We start from the raw sequence: 21,674 nt of genomic DNA, 5'->3' as shown, positions 1-21,674 counted from the left end.
AGTCTTGCACCTAGGAAAGAACAAGCCCAAGGCTGAGTATCACCTGTTCAAGAGCACTGAAGCAGAAAAGGATTTGGGGCTCCTAGTAGAGGGAAACTTGACCATGAGACAGAAATGTGCTTTTCTGGCCACGGAAGCCAGTGCCAGGCTGGAGTGTATTAGAAGGGGTAGGGTTAGCATGTTGAGAAAGGTACTCCTGCAATTCTGCCTTTGAGGGTATTTTGTCTGTTTCTGGGCCACTCAGTTCAAAGACAGGGAGCTGCTTGAAAGAGTTTAGCCCCAAAAATGGAGTGGAGCATCTGAGAAACTGAGGGAGCTTTAGCTTGGGAAGAGCAGACTGAGGAGTGACTTCAGCAATGTTTATAAATAAGTAAAGGGTGAGTGTCGGGACAAGATGCTTGGGCGAAGTCTTTTGAAACTGAATCCTTGCATGTGCTTCGGCCCGGAGCGGGCGGATAGTAAAACATAATTTCTTGCTCAGAAGAGGGGGCACAACTACCTTTTTTTAAGAAAAACACATAAATTTCAAAGTTGCCCCTTGTGGTGACCCGTTACCGGGGGGGCAGCAAGTGCGTTACAAGCCTGTCAGGCCAGCGCCACATCGCTGCCGACCCCCGCGGAGGAAGGAGCTTCTACCCTGCTTCGCTTCCCCGCACAGGGCTCAGCTGCGGCCACCCCTGCCAGAGCTTCCGTCCGCCCCATTTGGGAGCAGCGGCCAGGGCTGGAGCTCTTGGGTCGCAGTGCCCTTGCTGTTGCCGCTCTTCCTTTTCCGGGGGCGCGCCGCCTCGTCGCACCGCCCCTTCCCGCCCGCTCGGAATTGCGGCGGGAAGGCAGCGCCGCTGCCGGGGTGCGGGTCGGGCGCGGGACTCAGCTGCCCTCACGGCGGCGGTTGAGCAGCGCGAGGCGGGGCCGCAGCCCGCCTTTTGTCCTGCCGAGCTGCGCCGGGGGCCGAGCTGCGCCGCTCCGCTGGCAGGGTGCGGGCAGCCTGGCCTCTGCAGGCAGCCTGGCCTCTGCAGGCAGCGGTAGAGTAGAAGGGCGTAAGTAGCGTTATGCGTTGTCTTGCTTTGACTCTTTAGCGCGCACTTGTGCTTGCTAACTTTACGTGCTGCGCCAGGCTGGCCTGGCCCAGTGCATTTTGCTGCTGTGGAGTGAGTTGCGCATAATTAACCGACGCTTCCCGCTCTTCCTCAGGTACTGAGGCAGAGAAAGCAGGCTGGTACCGGGGACAGTTTTTCGATAACTTTGGCCTCAGTTGTGTGTTTAGCAGCATTTAGCGAAATGTCCTCAAGGAAGAAAACGAAGAGAAGCCATTCTGGAAATAAATTACAGGTAACTTGCTGAGTTGAGCAGAATTAAAACATTGGGTGTTATAGGATGCTTCATCGCGCTTGCAGCGCACTGGACCCGGTGATGCGCAGGTGTGGAGTCTCCTTCTGTGGAGACATTCAAAACCTACCTGGCTGTGTTCCTGTGTGATCTGCTTTAGGTGATCCTGCTCCGCCAGGCGGGGGTGGGCTAGAGACTAGAACCTTCGAGGTCACTTTCAACCCCAAACGTTCTGTGGGTCTGCGTGAGTTAACGTGGGGCTTGGTTGGGCAGTGCGGTGCAGGACATGCTGCTGCAGGCTTGGAGTCGGGGGGATTAGCTGCTGCATCAGGCAAAATTTGGCTTTTGAACAGGCAGAAGTCTGAAAGCAGGCTTGTTTAACGAGATCAGATTATAGAAGGAATAGTCAATGTGTCAATATCTGGTACCGTAACAGAACTTGTGAGACATTGCTATGTGCTGGTAAAATTAAAAGCTTAATAGGATAGTGTGTTCTGGTTCTAATTCTCCTTTTATGCACACACACGAATTAGTAAAGAAATTCAATCCCACACTTTTTATTTACAAATTATATATTTTTATATATATAAAATTTTCATATAAATATATACAATTAACTTATTTCACAAACTAGTGTCATTCTCTTCTACTGTTCTGCTTTACAGAAGCATCTGTACAATATTTGATTTATAAATTCTGCTTTTTATTTGAGACCAAGCTACAGCTTTTCAAAATTTTAAGTGAAAATAATTATGTAATGTAGAGATAAAAGAAGAAATATTCTAACACCTGAAAATAAAAAGGCCACAGATCATAGAAACCAGATATGAAACTGTTACAAAATTTCTAAACTTAGGCAGAGTTTCATAAAATAAGATGAAACTTGTGCTACTGTATGGTGTCAAGTAATTTAAGCATTTACCATGTTTACACTGTCACTTTTAGGTGAAAAAAAACTAGCTTGAGCTGAAAAGCACGTTTCAAATACTTTGTATTGTAGCTCAGTAGTCGAGTCCTGATTAAAAGCATTTCTAGTCATATGTTCTTGAAATTCCTGTCATGATTAATCTGATTTGCACTCAAAGCCCGGATGAACTGGCTATTAATTTCATACCTATCTAGGAGCACGGCACCAACTCCCACCCTCGGAAATTACCTCCACTTGATGAACCAGATATCTCAAGGATCCTGAAGGTAGCAGAAGCAGGTCAACTTGAGGAATTTGGCGAGTCCTTTGGTTAGTGTTAACCTGAATATCCCTTAATTTATGATTTTCATGAACAAACCATACGGGCAAAATACTTCTGTTCTTAACAAGACAAAGGTATTATCTCTTTGCTAGAGAATGTTATGGCCAGGAGAGACAGCTGCTTTTGAGGTTGGTGTTTACTTTCTGTTATTTAGAAACAAGTACAGTGCTGTAATTTGTGGAAGTAAAGGCAATGAAAAAAATACAACCTGTCCAAGTTTCATAGCCTGAACAGTAGAATTTCACACAAGGTAATACTGCAGTTGTTTAAGGATTTACATTTAAAAATGAAAGATCAATAACTTACTGCTCTCTATTAAATCACACAAATTATTCATTTTTTCCTGTTGCGAGACTATTCATGCAAGTGAACTTGGACGTTCACAGGAACATTGTTCTGCCACTTTCAAGTGTTACTTTAAAAAGTAGTTTAATGAAGTCATACTCTTTTTGATTGAAACCACTTTCATGTTTCTTATGGGGCTTGTGCAATGAGGCTTCAGTATACTGGAAGAGAATCGGTTTAGATGGAATAGACACCCTTGTGTGAAGTCCTCTCATTAAATACTTTTAGGTCTTATATGTCAGTGCCTGTAAGAAAAATACTAGAAAAACCTTAGTTAAGAGTTGTAGAGAAAGTGCTAAGAGCTATTTCTCAGCTATAATAGTGCTTACTCTAGGAAAATTATGGCAGTATGCATGCAAGTAATAGAAACAGCATTGAAAATGAGCTATAAAGAACAATATAGCAAAGGGGTTGTCACAAGGGAGAGGCTGGAAAGTGGAAAGGTCTTTGTTTCTTCACTTCTATAGCGTGCTTTTAAACTGTACAAAGGGTAAAAAGGATGCACACTAAATTTTGTGATAATGTGCTTGAAAATACAAATCTATTCTATGGAAGATATACTAAAACCATGAAGTTCTGAGAGTTCTAATCCATTTTCATAGCTACATTCAAGAATTCTATATTTACAAATGTTTTGTAGCTGATATAATTGCTAAACGTTTGTGTTATATTTGAAAAAAACCCTAAAATTTAGAAAGTAATTGTTTAGAAGTGGAGAAGCTTGATGTGTACCTTAGGAAAGAGAGGCATTGAATGAAATACAAGATGTTTTGCTTGTTCTATGCCATATATACATGCTGAGATTTCCTGTACTTATGGTTTCAGTTTGCATACAGAAACCATGAAGCTTCTAACTGTATGAATTTCCTTAAAGAATACTTTTAATAAGGCTTCTTTCATATTAGTGAGTAAACCACAGATATTCTAACTAAACATCTAATGGCAGACAGTGCTGGCATGTCCATGCTCTTTGCCTGATCAGATGGGAGTAATTTTCATGCAGTTTGTTTTCTGTTCTTCATAGATCACCCTTTGCACAGTACTGCTGTTGACGCTTATGGAGAGGAACAATCAGGCAGTGAGTCACTTGGTCGTGCTTCAGCACCGCAGAGGAAACGTGCAGCAAGAAAGTTAGTACTTTAAATGCTGCTGTTTAAAGTTAAAAGGTGGAAAAAAATTAAAAATAGGCAGAAGTCAGTTAAATTACATGTAACAAAGAAAATTATTTTAAAAACCTTTTAATGGAAATGTTAGTATATTTCTCATTTGTTACACTTAAAAACTGAAGTAGAGGTCAAATGAAATAGCCAGACAATAATAGTGCTTGTATTAGAGTGTGTTTGGGGGTTTTGGTTTTCTGGGGGCTTTTTTGTGTGTTGTTGTGTTTTGTTTTTTAGTTCAAATACCCCACTCCTTGCCAAGAAAGCCTTCTCCATTTCTGCTAAAGTAGCCTCAATAATATTTTTGGCTGTGTTCTGAGGTTTCTGCTCAATATGACATGACTATCCCAGTGGTTGGTTAGTAAGGGCTTTTTAAATTGTTGTGTGGACTGCTGTTGAGAGATAAAGATTCTCTTCCCTTTATATAGTATTTGCAACTTTGAATGTAATCTATTTGGGTAACAGAAGCTAAATACCATAGCAATACAAAATGTTCCCCAAAACAACAAGATTTTGTTGTGTGTGTAGTTGAAGATCCTTCTTTCTTAGCATTAAAGAATCTCAGTCCAAAACCTGTGTTTCCTGAGGGCAGAATCATGGGCACAGAGCCTCATAAAAATAAATAATTTAACAGAATGGTCCAACATCAGGGTCAGCTCAAGCTGAGTGCCTCCAAAGAGAGACCCTGACCAAAGAAATCCATTAGCATTTATACCCTTACAGACACTGCTTCTGACCTTCGTGTGGTCTTCACATGCCTTTTGGTCCTTTGGTGATTCTGGTCTGAGATCCTCCCAACACCTTCTAACTTCTTGTTGGATTCTTTCACTGTCTTCAGGCAGCATGTCGTTATATTGACTAGTTCCAGCTGATGTTGATGGCTGTGGCCTTGAACCCTCTGTATTTTTTGATTTATGCTGGTTTTGGAGGTCCTTCCTGGTTTTTGTCTAAGAGGTGCAATTCACTGAATCCTAGCGGAAGTTCACAGCTTGCAGCCTGAGGCTTGAGCATATCTAGTTACTCATGCTGGGATCAAAGCTAAGCAACATACTGAAGCACAGGTTTTATTGTGAAGTGATTCATTCTGTTTAAAGCTAGGTTATTCAAGCTAAATAACTAGTAGCTCTTAACATGTAAGCTAAATAGTAAGATCTAACTATTAGATCTTAACTCTCAGTGTGTAGTGGTTTTACATGTGGGTATTTTTCTTTTCCTAGTAAAATGCATCCCTCAAAAATACCTGATGATGATGTTCAGAAAATCAACACATCTGATCCTAAAGATAAACCCACTAAGGAGGACATGGTACAGAAAAAGGTGTATGAGTATTATCAGTCAATTTAATTTTGACTTACTTTATGTCATGCCTGCATTATACTCCATTTTGAGTGTATATTAGAGTTTAACAAAAACCACTTGGTTTTGATTCAGTGTTTTTCTGCACTTTTACCTCACTTAGTTTAAAATACCTTTGGCCTATTTTAGCTTCCAGGCATACAGAGGAAGTTAACTCTGCAGACTTGAGAATGTAGGCCTATGATAAAAGAAGCTATGTTGTAGTGGTTTGCATGAAAATTTTGTCTATCAGAATTTATTGCAATTGTTGAAAATCGCGATGTAAAAATCAGTACAGCAGTAATCTTTCATCAGTAAACTGCAGAATAGCTACTGGTGTCACAAAGTAGTCAAAGAACTGGGACAGTGTGAGTGAAGAGGAATGTTAGCTGTGCTGCTGGTCAGAGAACTGTCAGTAGTGGGCAGTGACTGCTGAACTGCTGTACAGCCAGTGGCTAACAGGTCAGTTGGTCAGTGTGTACTCTGCTACTGTACCATCATTCTGGTGAAACAGGCCTAAGTAAATGTTACTGACCTGTCAGTCAGGAAATGCTTTCTTGCATTCTGCCTAATCGCCATCTCTCAGAATTCTAAGTGTGCAAATTTAGGGCTCCTTTTTTGGAACTTAATCTGCTTTTTATTTCACAGAAGGCTCTGAATATTACTCAAGTCCAAGTTAAAAAGAAGAGAACTTCAGAGAATACCACACCTGACCCATCTGGTAAAGCAGACTTTTCAAAACTCCTATAGAGCTTTTCCTCATTCAAGATCCATGTTCTCCCATAACACATACAAGAAACAAAACCTATGCAGCAACGTACTGCTTCTAGAAATGGGTGATCTTAGTTTCATTTTTGCTATATACATTCATTAACAATGATTAAGGGGATGCTGTGCCACACAGCTCTGATCTCCGTGGTTTGCGTTGCTGGACTTGTCTTTTACTCCCCTGAAGGGGTAGAGCATTAATTATACATTATTCCTTGCATGCTGCCTGATTCCCTTTGGAATAAAGCTGGGAGACACTGCAGTACATGCCTTGTTCTGGAAGCCTGGAACACCACCTGTGAAGCAGAATTTAGAGTGCCTCTGGCTTACAGTGTGGGCATAACTATTAGTATAAAGACCTCTGTGATAAGGAGCTTCAAGACAGTAGCATGTTTTGGTGGAGAGAAACTGTTCCTCAAGTACCATCTTGCTTCCTGTGAGCAGCATCCTGCTGCATTCAAATTCTAGATTTACATTTGGAAGTTCATGAGGAAACATGGTTTAACTATTTGTGGAATTACCTAATAATGCCATTGCAAAGTTTAAATAAATATATTTGTATATAGCTTTGTTTTGAAGCTTCTATGACATTAGTACAAAATGTGTGCAACAGCTCACGGTTCTTTGAGGCTAGTGACTTTTGCATCACAAGCAACTGTCTGCAGGATACTGTGTAGTTTATCAGTTATTTTACTACCATGCTCCTGAACTTGCTTGAAATTGTGAAGAAATAAGTTGTACCTGATTGTTCATCCAGATTCTAAAATGTTTCCAGTTAAATCTATCCCCCTTTCTCAGCCAAAGACAGATGACATCATTTATATATCTCTCTTATCAAGTTTCATATAATACACAACTTTTTAGATGGTTATTTTAATGGTGGGCAGGATAACATTCATTTCAGAGTGTGTTCTTAATGTTGACTCTTATTCCAGTGGAGAGCCCACGTTCTGTAGAGATTTGGTGTCCCAAAGAGATGAAGAGATCTTCTAGAGATATTACAGAACTGGATGTTGTTCTCACTGAATTTGAGAGGGTAGCAGCAAATTACAGGTAAATATTTTGATTTCCTGTGGCTGAGTACCCAAAGTTTTAAAACCAAATTACCTGTGTTTTCACTAATGGCCTGCCTTTTAGGGAATGCAGTATTGCAGCATTGCATTCTAATGTGATTTTAATGACTATTAGGTTTCTGTCATACAACTATTTTCTCATATGTGACCTTGAGGTATTCTCCAGGGATCTGATATCTTTCCAAACCTAAGAACAAGACATCTCAGCTGATGTCAAGCTGTTGCAAGTACATGAAAGGTCTGCAGTTGCCTGTGCTGCTTAGCTTTGGGGTTTATTCGTTACTCCAAGGAATGTTTTTGGTTGTTTTGGTTCTTTACTACGCTGGATGGGTTATTTTGTCTGTCTGACTTCTCCAGACAAAGTGTAGAATCAAACGTTTGCAGAAAAGCTATCGATGACTTCTGTTCTGCTTTCAAGGACCAAATCACCGATCGTGTAAGTACACCATGAATAAAATCAACTTTGTGGTAGTGATTATAGAGCTGAATATTACGTTGGAGTCAAAATGCCTATGGTTTTATATTTTCTTTATACATTTATTATATGATACTTCAAATTTTCTAATCTCTTCCTGTTCCCTAATAGTAAGGGAACAGGTTGTGTGCGGGTTGTGGTTTGTTGGCTCTGCCGGCTCTCATGAGACCTGTCATACAGGTGTGTTGTACACTCATCAGCTTTTGAGAATAGGAAACCAATTAATAATCCTGAAGTTTGTCACATCTGAAGCATTATGTAGTAAAACTGAAGAGCTACATATTTGGATGAGCAAACAGTTTCATCAAACTTTGTTTTAAAAGCTCAAGGACTAGAGCTTTGGGAGGTTGATGGTTTAATCTTTGTCCTGTATCTCAGTAACTTTTCTGTAGGGGCCTCTAACATAGTTTAGGGAAAATCACCCTTCTTTAACTCACAGTTTGAACCTAGCAGTAAAAAGGTTATTAGCTTGGAAGGCTGAGATTGCTTCTCATTAATTAGTAAAAGAAACTTTGTAGAGAGTTGTGATAAGTACAATGGATAAGTACTAAAACTATAATTCTAAATGATTGGTTATAATCAGCAAGTTTTAACATTACAAGATTTAGACATTTTAATAGAAAATTACACTATTTACTACAAGGAGCATTACTTACACTAATGGTGCCAGATGACTAATTTTGTGCAACAGTCTTCCTCTGGCTGATACATAACTGATACCCTTGAAGTTTCCATTGAACCAGGTTTGTTTGGTTTTGTTTTTTTAAAAAGCTTTTTATGTTATTCCAAAGTAATTCTTGCAAACGTGTTTAGGAGGGTAGAGGTGAAATCAAGGCCCATAGTCAATCTGTAATTCTTCCTTTCTGCTGTAGATCATGGAAGCCCAGGAATTAAAGAACATGAAGAAAAAAAATACTAAGGTAAATACAGATACTGTAAATCATACAGAAGTGAGTAGTGAAACTTAAAGATATGGACTAGCAGAAGTAAAATAATTTACAAGGGAAATGTACAGAATCAGCTCTACAAATGGAAGCCAATAGAGGATTTTGAAAAGATGCAAGTAACTGATGGTATGCAAACTCCATCTGTATATTGCTATTCTGGAGAGCAAATCAAATACTGAGAGCTAACCTTCTGGAAACATAGATGAATATAAAATCGGGAGAGCAGCAAAGATGGTGACCTGTGAGGACAGAATTGGATTGCTTAGTTTAAAGCAGAGAAGTCTCGGGGAGCTGCACTCTAAATTTGTGTAGCAGTTTTGTTCAGAGGAAGTCAGCTCCTCTGCTTGTTCAGAGTGAGCAGTAATCAGCTGAAAATGCAGCAAGAGAGTGTTGACAGAAGAAGGTACTAATGTAAGAGCAGAAGAACACTGCAGTGGTTTCATCAGGAGAGAGGTAGATGGCCTGTGACAAAAATCCTTAAAAGCAGGCTAGGCACTGTCTGCCAGAAGGTTTTTGCCCAGATGAACATCTTCCTAAAACTTTTTTCTATTACAAAAGAGTTTAAACAAGTAATGTCAACAGAAAGCTTGTTCTGGAAGGTAGCAATTAGTGTGCTAAAGCCTTGTTAATTGGAGGTGATACAGTAGATTACTTTGCATGTAAAATGAACAGCTGCACAGAGTTACCCTTATTTTGCTTCTTATACGTTGGTTTAAAATCAGATTTGTAGTTCCTAGATTTAAATTTATGATTTAGTTTTGGGCTTTTACTTTAAATTGGTTGTTGTACTAAAAAAAGCTTAATTATGCTGAGTGCCTTAGCTATGGCAATCATACTGAACATACATTTGGTTTAGTCTGCATTTTAAAAACAAACAAAAACCTACCGCGGTTGGTCACATACAGCTCAAAATACCACAATTGCTTTTGTGTGCTTGTACCAGTGCTCCTTAAGGGACATCTTGGATGCAGATGAGACTTTCACACTTTAAAGAGCTTTAAAATGTGTAAAGTACAAATGTCAAATATGGCAGTTTATAAGGCCTTGGTATCCTGGGATTTTCCACACCCAGAATCAGAAGCATAAAACCTCAAAGGGGAAAAAAACCAATGAAATTTGAGTTGTTTGCCTTTGAAGTTACAGAAACTGTTTCAAAGACTTTTCTCACTGTTTGTTTCAGGTAATAGCAGAGATCAAAAAGAAAAGACAGCAACTGTTCCAACTCAGAGAAGACCTAATAGGGTATGTTTCTAATGAGGCATAGTAATAGCCTGAAAAACTGAAGGAGTCTGGTATTTTGTAACTCAGAAGTGAAAGTAGCTTCTTTTGTTACTTCATTTTTTTTTATGAAACTCTACTTCTGTTTTGCTCTATTGCTTTTGGTTTTACAAAAGCTCAGGATAACCTCTCCTTTCCACATTTCAGTTGCCTAGATACTTGTTCTTAGCTAACTAGTTACTGTGGATGGAAAACTGGAATTACAAAGGTGATGAGTCATAAATTTTCAAAGGTAATAAGGAGGGCTTTGTAGATTCTGAATTGAATATCTTCCACCTTTGCAGTTTGGCTGGGATGCTTCTGAGTACGTGGTTTGCTACCATCTCTTGTGTCCACACACTTCCTATTCTCTTAAATTGGCATTAATTTTAATTGCTATTTACATACAGAATACTTCTTTTGAAGAACTATTAAACTTGCCTAAATCCACTTGGTTATTAATGACAAGCTTTATACTGAAGCTAACATTGTAGGGAACTATGTGCTTGGCTCCACAAAGGCAGATAAAAAGCCTTTTCTCTCTAGCCATGAGAGTGTTTTGTTGGGTTTGGGGTTTTGTTTTTTTGCAGTATTATGGACAAACTTCACTCAAAGGAATAATTAAAGGTATCCCTCAGTATGGGTGTGAATCCCCTCACAGATGAAAGCTGTCTTATGTTTTCTTTATTTGTTGTGTTTTAATCCTTTGATCATGTTTAAAGGTTTTTTAACTGTCACACCGTTAAATGAAAGTGGATGTTGGTGTTCAGTTTTTGCAGTGATATTTTAATGAGTTGAGACCTCCACCTTGTTTAGGCAGAGGCATAGGTGGTTTGTGGATCCCAAGTGTGCTTCAGCATAAGCACTGAGCACCTCAGCCTGCAAGCAGGTGTGCGCAGAAGAAGAGCACCAGGTACTTCAGCTTTTCAAGTGATGTTTCTTAGGTGCTTGAGAGAGTGGCTATATTGTCAGCCACATCTCAGGTAGATGTGGAAAAAAGTGTAGGGTTTTTTGGTGGATTTGCTTCCTTGATCCTATTTAAATGTAAGTTGCACACTAACCTACATTTTGGATTTCTGACCAACCTTTCCCTCGCATTTTCTCCAGAGAAAAGATGTTCACAGTTATTTGTGCAGTAAGCAGGCAGGTAAGAGTCATCAAAGCCTTATGTTTTACAGAGCTGAACCACAACTGGTACAACTACAAAGAGAATATGCAGAGCTACAGGAAAAGAGGTCTTCCTTGAGGCAAGCAACTGAATTACTTACTGATTTGAAGGAGCTACAGCATGACTGTTTGGATTATAGAGAAGAAAATCCAAAAGCAAAAGTGGTAGTAAGTACATATTCTGCATGTGTTTCTGAACTGCTCTGGATCAGTGCACAGACACCCTTTTTTTTCCCCTCTTTTTCCTGCACCAATGGATATTTGTTATGTTTAGCCTTTATCAAGCAGCAATATTTTGTTAACTGCCTTTGAGGAACCAACTGGAGAATCACTGCTGTAACGGTTGCAGTATCTCACTCTTTGTCTCGTGTTAGAAATTAGAACATGTCAGAGAGGATTCTGCTACCTTGCTGTCTCTGCCCAGTAATTCAAAGGGCGTAGAACCATGATAGTTGTCCTCAGGTCTAACATTTTTTACAGAATTAGGAAAAAAAAAAAACAATGACAAGAGTCTCTTAATTGTTGTTACTGTTTAAGATGGGGGAGACTCTGGTACTTACAGGTCTGTTCCATAAGGTATTTAATGTTAAGAACAACACATGCATTCCGTGGCCAGAGTAATTTCTTATGTGGTCTTGGAACTCCTTCCCTTTGCCATGGCTTGTGATCTGGCACCCTGTTTTCTGTTGACAGTGCTATATGCCTGCCCTGTGTAAGGGAAATGCTGCCATTTCAGAACTCTCTGGTACTGATTGTTCGTCACTTTTAATAATCCTGTTGTACCTCTTCAGAGTGAGGAAACAAATACAGACATTGAAGTGATTATTTGTTTTTTCCCCCAAGGGTTAAAAACAATGTTGCCTTCTATTTCCTTGCTACAGTATGGAACTTCCAGTCTCCCTGCCCTTCTGGTGGAGTCACGGAGAATTTTAGGAGCAGAAAGACATTTTCACAATACTAATATGAAGCTGGAAGAGGCTTTGGCTGCACAAAGAGGGAAGTTATCAAAGAAACCTTAAGTGTTTGTAATGGACTTTTAGACATTTGTTAGAAACTATTATTATAATGGTCAGTGCTTAAAACTTGGGTAGTCATTGTCACTCTCTTCTGCTTCAGTGTTTAAGAGAGGTCAGTGACTTAATCTGATTGTCAAATAGTCTGTGTGACAACTTACTCAGCATGTCAGTGGAATCAATGATGTAGTAATTCCAGTTAGAGCCATAAACCATCTGTGCTCCCTTAATGTTGGTCTTTAACCTCTGGCTATTCAGGCAAGGTGATTTAAAAGAAAAAACACAGACTTTGAACTTCAATAGATAAAGCTTTTAATTATATTTGTATTTGAAATAAATAATTTCCTCGTATTTCTGGAAGTAAATAAATCTGTTATACTTATCAGTAAAACCTGAGCATACAACTAACAAAATAGAAACTACACAGCAAGACAGCATTAAAAGTGCTAAGTATTCATGCTGAGGTTTTAGTCCAGTACTCTTCAGCCCCCTTGTCATCTTTCATGACCTCCCTTTGCGCCAGTTCAAGATGACCGAGTTGCGAGGATACCTGTTTTGTAGTAGTCACTCTGTTCTTTGCCTTACAGCTCTGGAAGAGCACTTTTATACTGCATTGCACCATCTTTCACAGAGGGCATGCAGTACACAAGCTTCATTGTTAGCAGAGTGTCTGCTAGCCAGGTCTGTGGCTAGGTGCCTTCTTTATGGAAAGTGTTCTGTTCCCTTAAAGCTTCCAAAATAACTTCATCAGGAATTTCTTCAACGGCATAATTCAGACTAGCATTTGCAGCTTCAGCTAGTTCCACGTCTTCAGTAGCTTCTAGGAAACAGGCATCATCACTTGCATTGTCCCACTTACTGTCAGACAACAGGGAGTTCTGAGACAAGGTTTTTTCTAGAGATATTGAGCTTTTTGACAAGCCTGACACATTAGAACACAGGTTTTCTTCTTCAGTGTTCCCCCTTCCATCCACTACTGTATATTCTTCTTCCTTTTAGAAGCAAGAATACTACTTAGTCCATATGAAATTGGTCCTTGTGCTTTTAATTACTCATCTCAAAGTATGAAACTTGTACTCTTATGTATAATTGACATTACCAGAAGCTGGCCAACAAGTCATGATAATTTATAGCCACCTTAACCTGTAGAAACCTATTTCAACAGGATTAGAAGTTCGCTCTTTTTCTAACAGACTTTAAGAAGTCTGTTGTACACAGTTCCTTAAAGCAATGGAAGGTTTTAGTGTCTGTTCAAAGATCTGAAAATGCATTTAAATTCCACTTCCTTTGAAGTAGCACTAATAGCTGCTAATCTGCCTAAGTAGAGCTCACTGTGCTGTTCTCCAGTATGAAGTGTAAAAATTAAAAGTTGCAAAGATGCCAACTCCTACTGCCTACCCAGTGGAAAAAAAAATAAATCTATGTTTAGGGGGTAGAATCTAGGTGCTGTATCAGGTTAGTTCAAATACTTTACCCACACAGGTAAACATAACTGCTTTTAATATACTGGAGTTGAGTGAACTTCAAATTTGCAGGTCACTGACTTAAATTTGACTCTGACTGACTCAAGTCTTCCAGAAGCACTTCTATTTTAGCTGGCCCTGTGTGAAATCAAACATGCGCAGCAGAGCTTATCTTGGGTAGTTTTCCCATTCTGCACCTGCAGTGGTGCCTTGCTGGTTTATGCACTGGAAACTGCAGTTCAGGCCAAAAGAGAAGACAGTTGGCCCAGGTTGGGCTGATCCCTCCCCCGGGAAGAAAATTCACAACACAAAACCCATCCTTTTTGAAAGTCAGGGAAAGATGAAATTGCATTTTCTTATAGTATAAGTATAACAATGTAAAGAGAAATAATAACTAGAGAAGGAAGGAAGGGAAAAAAAAACAATACAATAACCTTAAGGGAGATGGGGAGGGGTCAAGCGGCGGCGAAGCAGCAGAAGCAGCAGTAGCCAAAATAGCAGCCGGGGATGATAGGCGAAGCTGCAGCAGCAGAAGCCAGCGGGAGAAGGGGCAGAACAAGCTGTGCTTCTAGACATTAAGTTCTTGATGCTCCAATGAAATTATATTAATTTATTATTGTTGCCATTTATGTGGCCTATCCCTGGAATGTTCATCTCTCCCCTACGTCTGAGCTAGAGGATCAGCTCAAATGGCCACAACAGTCTTTAGTCCCAGGCGCAGTCAGACTTTTCCAGTAACTCAGCTTTACTTGTGCTGACCTTTTTTTTTTTTTTTTTTTTGTGCTACATCTGCTGCTGGAAAACTTAAAAACAAATATATGGAGCTAGTGTACTAGCATAGCTGCTCTGGGGAGCTGTTCCGTACCAGTGTTAAGTACTGTATGGAGCAAATCAGATTGTGTCAGTGGGGGCTTTCCATGTCTTCCAGAGACAGATTTACTTAAGAGCTTCAGTATATCAGTAGGAACAAAACATACCTCTTTGAAAAGAAATGGGAGACATATCCTAGGTGGTAGTGGAAAACCTAAATCAAACACAGGGCATTAATTACAGTTGACATTCCAAAAAGTACTTAGTATAGTTGCCTGGAAATCACAGAATACATACTTTGTGATTTGAAGTTTTTTTCTCTGCAGACTGGATCGTGGCATTTTTGATACCAGACTTCCTTCTTTAGATCTACCAGAATCCTAAGAATGAAATAATTTAGGCTTTGTAACAGTACAAAGTAAGAAACTCACTCAAAGTGAACGCATTTTGTTTGTCCCCATCTAGGGATATTGCTTTCATACTCTGACATACTTGTATTATATATTCATTTTGTACAGTCTGATGTATTTTTTTTAGTGAACTTCAGGCTTAAGTTAAAAATATATTTATTTTAAGACTAACATTCAAAAGTGAAATGTAGGCAACTTCATTATATTAAGCTTGGAAGAAAACATCATTAAAGTAAGATTAGTATGTGGGGCCTAACTGTAAGATAAGGTTGCTGCTATTGCTGTTACAGATAGTTCCATTATAAAGGCCAGGTAAAATCGCTGTTTCCTGTCAGCTGATTAGGCAGCCTAGCTTTTTTCGGCTGGTGCTCTAGAAACACCAATCTTCAAGGAAGTTGCTTGAGGAACACCATGTTCACCTGGTGTAGTGGCTGTGGGTGTTTTCATACCCTTATTTCTCAAAAACACACTCCTTGTTATTTTAAATGTTACACAGAATTACTTTTAAATCAGAACACTGCAGTGATACACTGCAATTCTAACATCATCTAGAAAGCCTCTGACTTTTCAACACTTGTTTTTGTGGAGTCATTAGCAAAACTCCTTTGGACTGAAGTTGTTGCAAGAGTTATCTTTGTCATTTTGATAATACAAGAATGTAATTTTACTCGCACTGAAAATGTTTTATCTCATTCGTGATTGTTTGGCTTCCTAGCTAAGCACATAAATCAAACATACTCTGAACTATAAGTTAGCATCTTTAGATGCCTATTTTTAAATAGCAGAAATGTTCTTCTATGAAGAACACTTCAGAGAAATATTAGAAATACAAGTTCAGCTATCACAAACTAAATTTAGGAGGGAGAAAAGTCTGGTTTGTTTCTTTCTGCTTGTTTGTTTGTTTTGTGTTTTGTTGGTTGGGGGTTTTTTAATTTGTTTGTGTTTTGTTTTTCAAAAGCTTTGTATCCCCACAGAGCCAGGGAGCAGAAACAGTACCAAGTACTGATTCTACCCATAAGTTTTTCCAGCCCTTTTTTTTTGTAGAATAGCAGCTGAGCAGCAAATAAATAAAGCAAGCTGGTTTAAAGTGAATAGTGAGCACTTAAAGCACATACATTATGTTGTTACTTTTGTGAGCTCTGCCAATATTTTCACACCACCGGTAACCAGAAATGTCATATACAAGTATTTCTTCCAGAGAGAAATAATTCCATCGCCGGATCCCTGGAGGGAAAAAACATAAACAGTGTACTTATTTAAGAGTACTGCTGCAGAACACTAATTTGTAAGTAGCAAAGCAGTCTTTACCTCCTTGGACCCCATCTTTATTAACCAAAGAATGAACAAAAGAATCAATTTCTGGATATGGTGAAACCTGGTAACCTTCCATGGAATCTGTTAAAACAAAGGCACATATAAATATGGTTACTGGCTTTGCCTTTGTAATCCGTAATCATAACACTCCTTTTATGCACTATATAGGCCACAGATAGCAAATATACCTGACTCACACTGAATCCTTAAATATAACTAAGGAGAAATCCACTGTTAGTTTCCTGTAGATCGTTTAAACTGCTGCCCCCTACCCCCAAGGTAGAGAGGAAACAGACAAAGCCTGGCAGCTATGGTTATCAGGTGTGTAAATCACACCACATCTAATTTAAGAGTATAGTAGAAAAGGCTCAAGGTACCTTTACTGCTTCTGGTAGTTTTACTGTTTAAAAAAGCAGACATTTTTCTATCCTCTTCTGAAAAGCCTGATGACAGAACTTTTGTATTGTCCCGTTCTCTGAAGAAAAGAGAGAATACAAAGGAAAATGTGAGTCTTAGAGCACAACATAGCATAGTAAACACGGTGTAATATACCATCATATGATTGTCCTAACATAACGTAGTCCTGGGCTACCTGCTCTAGGCAGCCCTGCGGGAGCTGGAGCAAAACCTATGCAGGTCAGACGCCCTGCAGAGGTCCTTGCTAACATCACCAGTCTGTGACCGCTACCTATCGCCATCCCCGTAGCTCTCCGTCTTCTCATTTCGAGGGTTTCCTCCGGCATGCACCAGCAGGGGGCAGGGTTTCCTCCTCCAGAAAGCAAAAACCCGAAGGCCCGGCCTAATGGTTGGTCTGCATGCCTACAGTAGCACTTGTCCTAGTATGGTATTTCTGCATACACACTCTGTGAAAGGTTTCACATTTGTTTTTCCCTCTACAATGAGCTACTTTTCCTTGCTGTGATACTAGCTGGAAGCCAGATGATCACAGAAGAATAAATTCAACACAGCAGAATCTCTCACACGTATTTCTGGCCGACACAGCTGACAACTCTGATCTGAATAGACCACACAATTTATGCTATGGGGCTACTGGCATCAGTTGAGGACAATGAACATTTCAGGATACAAATCTGAAGTCACCACAAATAGACATCTTTAACAAAAACATTATATTCATATTCTGCAGTTAAATAAACCTTTTTAACCTTCCTGCTGTAGTAATGATTAGGATCATCTTATGACAGTGCAGGGTGAAATATCAGAGGCTTAATACAGAAAACTTGATTATTCTGTGTACCTGTATCCAACCAAAGGAAGTATCTATACCAAATGGGAAATATGATATGCAAGTAAACATGTACTATAAAAAAATCCTTCTTAGCTTTTTTAATCACACTTCAGAAAATATTTTTATTCTTCCTAATTGATTGTAAATATGTATTTTTTCCTTTCAGAACTACACAGCTCTAAATAATGGGTACATTGTCATTTTGAGTTTGTACAGAGAAATGAAGCACAACTCAAGAGCATGCGCCACGTGTTCTGTGTTACTAGGACTCCAAAGTGACAGAGTAACAACACTCACGGAGTAAATGACCATCGATAGCAGCTATTCCTAACTACTCCAGGAGAAAAAGCACTACAATGTGTATTTTGAAACAGTTCAAATTCCACCAGAATTAAGCAGTTACCTAATGTTGCAGATCAAAGAAGAAAGAAAATATGCTTCTTCCAAGGAAACGTCATCTTCACAGTTAGGCACAAACTTATTATCCTCTGCTATCTTCAGAATCACATTTTTGCCTGCTTTTGATGACTTATACATCCGGAAATTTCTATTCCTTGTATAAACTCCTACAGGAAAAACAAGTGTTTCTTAGCATAGTACTTAGCACTTTCAAATTAAACATTTTTCCTTAGCCCCAGCTGAAGACAAAACGGTTAATGACTTCATCTCACATCCCACAGAACAAATGCAACAAAGCAAGATCATGCTCACATGTACATCTTTTGTGTTTTAGAAGAATTAAGGCAAACACTCAACACCTCTGCACAGGCATTTTAACAATTCTGACATTACCATTGCTAGAAGTTTCCCTTCAGTGTAAGAAATTGGTACTTTTCATGTGATCTTTGTGAAATGCAACATAAAAAGCTGCACCACCATTTTATCCAGAAAGGACTTCACATTCATCAAACTTCGTTTTCTGTGGACTCTGGTCTCAAAACCAAACAAACAGACAAATAAGCAGGTATCTTAAACACTGCCTAATCTGTCTAAGAACTTATTGAGGCGGTAGATGCTTTATTTATTTTTACAAAGACAAAAACTTAAAGAACTATTAATGAAGCATGGCAGGTAGCTTTTCGTCACTGCAGTAGTTCAGTATTTCAGCTACTCTGATTTCAGCTTTGCAGTTGTGAGGTAACATGTCTAGCAAACACTGCAGATGGTTAATTTTTGAGGACAAACATCACGTTCGTAAAAGGTAACAGTATACTGGGGTTACTGGGATTTTTTTTGTTTAATTTCTCTCCAGGAATGTGCTTGAAATTTTGCACAGTAAGTGCAAAGTAATTCTAAATCAGTTGTGGAGGAGCCTACTGCAGGCTCAACTTTGGGATTACATTTCAACAGGGCAGACACACTGAAGAGGCCAGCCATAAAAGTGAGCCTGAATGCCATGAGAAGAGTGAAGGAATGGGTTTTCTTCAGAGAAGTCTGGGAAAGAAACTAAGCCCTCAAGTGCATAACCCTGCTCTAGAAAAAGCTGCTGAACTACCTTCACTTCACTGAAGGCAAAAAAGCAGAGAAACCAGATCTGGGGATAGACAAGGGTGGAAATTTCAAACTTAGTTTGACAGTGGGTGTTGTGCTCCGGGAGATTTGTAACATTTTTAAGCCCAGCTGGGCCATGAAGTGCCCAACCCAAAACTTCTATTATTCTGTCATCAAAACTTAATAACTGCCATTGCAAATAGGATAAGGCAGCTCAATTCATACATGCAGAACAGCACAGAAGTCCTGCCTGTAAGACTGGTTCAGTGAGGAAATGGCTTCTAATTCAACTGCAATGACAGAAATGCAATGCTTGCTATCCTCTTTTAACCCAAATAGCAGCACGTCTTGGGTTGAGCAGACAGAAGAGGTATTTTACTCCTTCCCAAAAGAGTAAAATAAAAACTCTCCACACTGGATTGGAAGCTTAAATGGAAAGACTATTTACAAATGTATAGAGAAATAAAAAATGCACAAATTCATATTCAGCTTCACAATCTCATTAGGCCATATTTTTCTAAAGTCTTTGCCCCGCATGCCTCCCTACCCAGGCCTGAGTGACACAGTAAAAGTTAGCCAAGCTGCTCAAGGCCAAAAGCCTCAAGTGCCCAGTCAATACCAGAGAGGTACCAGCTCAGCTCGCTGGGAGAAGAGAGAGGGGAAAAAAAATGGAGAAACTGACTGTGCAGCCAGTTTATATAGGAAAGGGAGATGCAGCCTGATGGGAATGCAGTAACAAAAGGTTACATTTTCTGGTGTCCACCTCCTGGGATGTCTAGTCCCTGGAGGACTTTCCTTGATGGTTAAGACATCCCAATTCTCAAACCCATAACACAGCACTAGGTTCTTAGGAACAAAATCAATTCCCGAGTCCTGTGTGGCAAGAGTTTCTTCAAACTTCAGAACAAAATAATTAAATGCAGTAATGTAGGAAGTTACATGGACCAAGAATGTAAGGCTGCTTTCAGGTACAGCATTTGTGATCAGGGTTTCAGGACATGCTGTACTTGATTTTAACTCCCACAACAACACTGTTATTTCTTAATCTTTGTTGCATTCAAGAGGTTTAAAAGCACTTCTTATATTTACCTAGATCCACAAAAAGCTGCTTGTTGCCTTCTTTATCATTTACTACTAGAAAGGAAAGTTCCAAATTTTCTCCCTGTTGTGATGTTTCCATATCCTTTGTTTGGTGAGCAATGGCTGGCCCACCTTTGGAAACAAGAGAACCATCTAATCCAATTTCTTCTACAGAACACTGGGAAACATGTCCTGCTCCTTCTGGCACTGCAGCAGCAGCAGCTTCACTCTCCATTAACATTATGGCAGGCTGCAAAATGCTTCTCACAAAGTTACCTTAAAAACAAACAAGCAGAACAACCCAAAAGCAGACAATGTCCTTTATGAATCAAGAAAGAATTTAACAGTTCCTATGCAAATGCTTTTCAAAAGAACCAAGATGGAAGTGGTTGGAGCTGGGGTTTTTCTAACCCTTCTGGGTTTTTTTGAAGAAAAATCTTTTGACCAACTCACTGCATGAAATAGTTATAGTCAGTAACTAAGAAACTCATGCTTGACAAGAATTTGTACTAACTTCTTTTTTTTGTTTGTTTTAAGTGAACATAAACAGCTGGGTGTATGTGTATCATACAGCAACAGTCTTCCTCCTTGCAATTTTACTGCTGGGAATAGAGAATTGAGAAGCAAGGCAGCTTGGTAATCACCTCCTTAGCTCATTTTTTATGTTTTGGGTTTGTCAGCCATGTAGATCAATGTAAATCCATTGATCTCTGCAGCTTTCCTGTAGACCCACATCAACTCCTGTGCTTTCTTACATGAGCTACAAGCTCAGTCCCTGTATTGTAATTATAACCGGTAACTAAAAGGCATTAATGAAAAGTCTAAAGTACAGCGTTATTGGTAACATGCATGAATTTGACACTGATATTTACATATCTCAACTATTAAAAAAAACACTAAATATTTGCTGCAGCTTCACCATCTTGTTGAAAAAGGAAAAGCAGGACATATTTGAAGTCTGACGGTAAACATGCCAGATGCAGTCACACTGGAGATACAGAACACTTACCTAATGGGCTAGAATCAACACTTCAAGCTTCTACTTGAAAGAACTGACCAATGTGATTTAGTTAGCAAAATCACAGGCTAACATTGCTGTCATACCCAATTTATCATCCATATATTACAGAGTTTTATAGTGCCAGAGAAGTTGAAGGCTATGCTTTTGAACTAAAAACTGCAGTAATTCTGTTTAAGTCTTTGAGCCTCATTGCTGTTACCACTATGCCACTCAAGAAGGATCACGCTTGGGGCTGGCAGCCAGTGGTATAAGCATCTGCTCGTAACTTTGACAATCTGCTCAGACTGCCACGTGAACTACTACTCCAAAGGTTTAGGGACATGGATCCCACAGTTCCCAAGGATGAGAAACAAGGGTTTTTTCATCTTAAAAAAGCCTCTTTGTTTCAGATTAAGGATCTGAATTTTGGCCAAGTTCCTCAACACATCTATATCTTTTAAGTATTTGCAGGGAATGGTGATTCAATCACTTCCCTGAGCAGTCTGTTCCAATGTTTGACAGCCTTTTCAGTGAAGAAAATTTTCTTAATGCCAAACTTAAACTTCCTCTGGCATTACTTCAGGCTGTCTCCTCTAATCCCGAATGAAATAGAAATAGGTAGTCATTTTCACTTGGAATACAGATTTGTTTCCATGTGTTGTTCCACTAAAATAAATATCCAAATGGGAGGTGGCACTGCTCAAAGTTAAAAGCTCACTTTTTATTTCTTGGAGTAAGAGA

General features: G+C 39.3%; 2 protein-coding genes across 3 annotated transcripts in view; one reads left to right on the top strand and one right to left on the bottom strand.

Moving 5' to 3' along the window:
• The first annotated feature begins 807 nt into the window (after positions 1 to 807).
• On the top strand, positions 808 to 12,467 carry CENPU (centromere protein U). Of its 2 annotated transcripts, none has more exons than XM_064148974.1 (12): positions 808 to 1,037; positions 1,192 to 1,329; positions 2,449 to 2,563; positions 3,946 to 4,051; positions 5,299 to 5,398; positions 6,068 to 6,137; positions 7,120 to 7,237; positions 7,615 to 7,693; positions 8,605 to 8,652; positions 9,860 to 9,921; positions 11,115 to 11,271; positions 11,985 to 12,467. In XM_064148974.1, the coding sequence occupies exons 2-12, from the start codon at positions 1,279 to 1,281 to the stop codon at positions 12,120 to 12,122; spliced, it is 1,044 nt and encodes a 347-aa protein (XP_064005044.1). In that variant the 5' UTR covers positions 808 to 1,037; positions 1,192 to 1,278; the 3' UTR covers positions 12,123 to 12,467. The 2 variants fall into 2 exon arrangements, with proteins under 2 accessions (XP_064005044.1, XP_064005043.1); XM_064148973.1 differs by having other exon boundaries at positions 809 to 1,037; positions 6,065 to 6,137.
• The window catches only part of PRIMPOL (primase and DNA directed polymerase), a 15,612-nt gene continuing 6,349 nt past the window's right edge, over positions 12,412 to 21,674 (bottom strand). The window contains exons 6-13 of the mRNA XM_064148977.1: positions 19,943 to 20,209; positions 17,766 to 17,928; positions 16,491 to 16,588; positions 16,108 to 16,194; positions 15,915 to 16,023; positions 14,687 to 14,769; positions 14,557 to 14,603; positions 12,412 to 13,108 (exon numbers count right to left, since the gene is read on the bottom strand). Of these exons, the coding sequence (XP_064005047.1) occupies positions 12,806 to 13,108; positions 14,557 to 14,603; positions 14,687 to 14,769; positions 15,915 to 16,023; positions 16,108 to 16,194; positions 16,491 to 16,588; positions 17,766 to 17,928; positions 19,943 to 20,209 (1,157 nt within the window). The 3' untranslated portion in view covers positions 12,412 to 12,805. The remainder of the gene's footprint in view (positions 13,109 to 14,556; positions 14,604 to 14,686; positions 14,770 to 15,914; positions 16,024 to 16,107; positions 16,195 to 16,490; positions 16,589 to 17,765; positions 17,929 to 19,942; positions 20,210 to 21,674) is intronic.

This window comes from Pogoniulus pusillus, chromosome 9 (genome assembly GCF_015220805.1).
Source record: "Pogoniulus pusillus isolate bPogPus1 chromosome 9, bPogPus1.pri, whole genome shotgun sequence".
NCBI lineage: Eukaryota > Metazoa > Chordata > Aves > Piciformes > Lybiidae > Pogoniulus > Pogoniulus pusillus.
Note: the sequence above shows the minus strand (reverse complement) of the source record. Positions and strands in the feature narration are given on the sequence as shown.

Bases quoted from the DNA above. Each gene is read 5' to 3' on its own strand.
- CENPU (XM_064148973.1), top strand. From the start codon at position 1,279: ATGTCCTCAAGGAAGAAAACGAAGAGAAGCCATTCTGGAAATAAATTA. The intron at 6,138-7,119 runs GTAAAGCAGACT...CTCTTATTCCAG, and splicing joins TACCACACCTGACCCATCTG to TGGAGAGCCCACGTTCTGTA. The intron at 11,272-11,984 runs GTAAGTACATAT...TCCTTGCTACAG, and splicing joins ATCCAAAAGCAAAAGTGGTA to TATGGAACTTCCAGTCTCCC.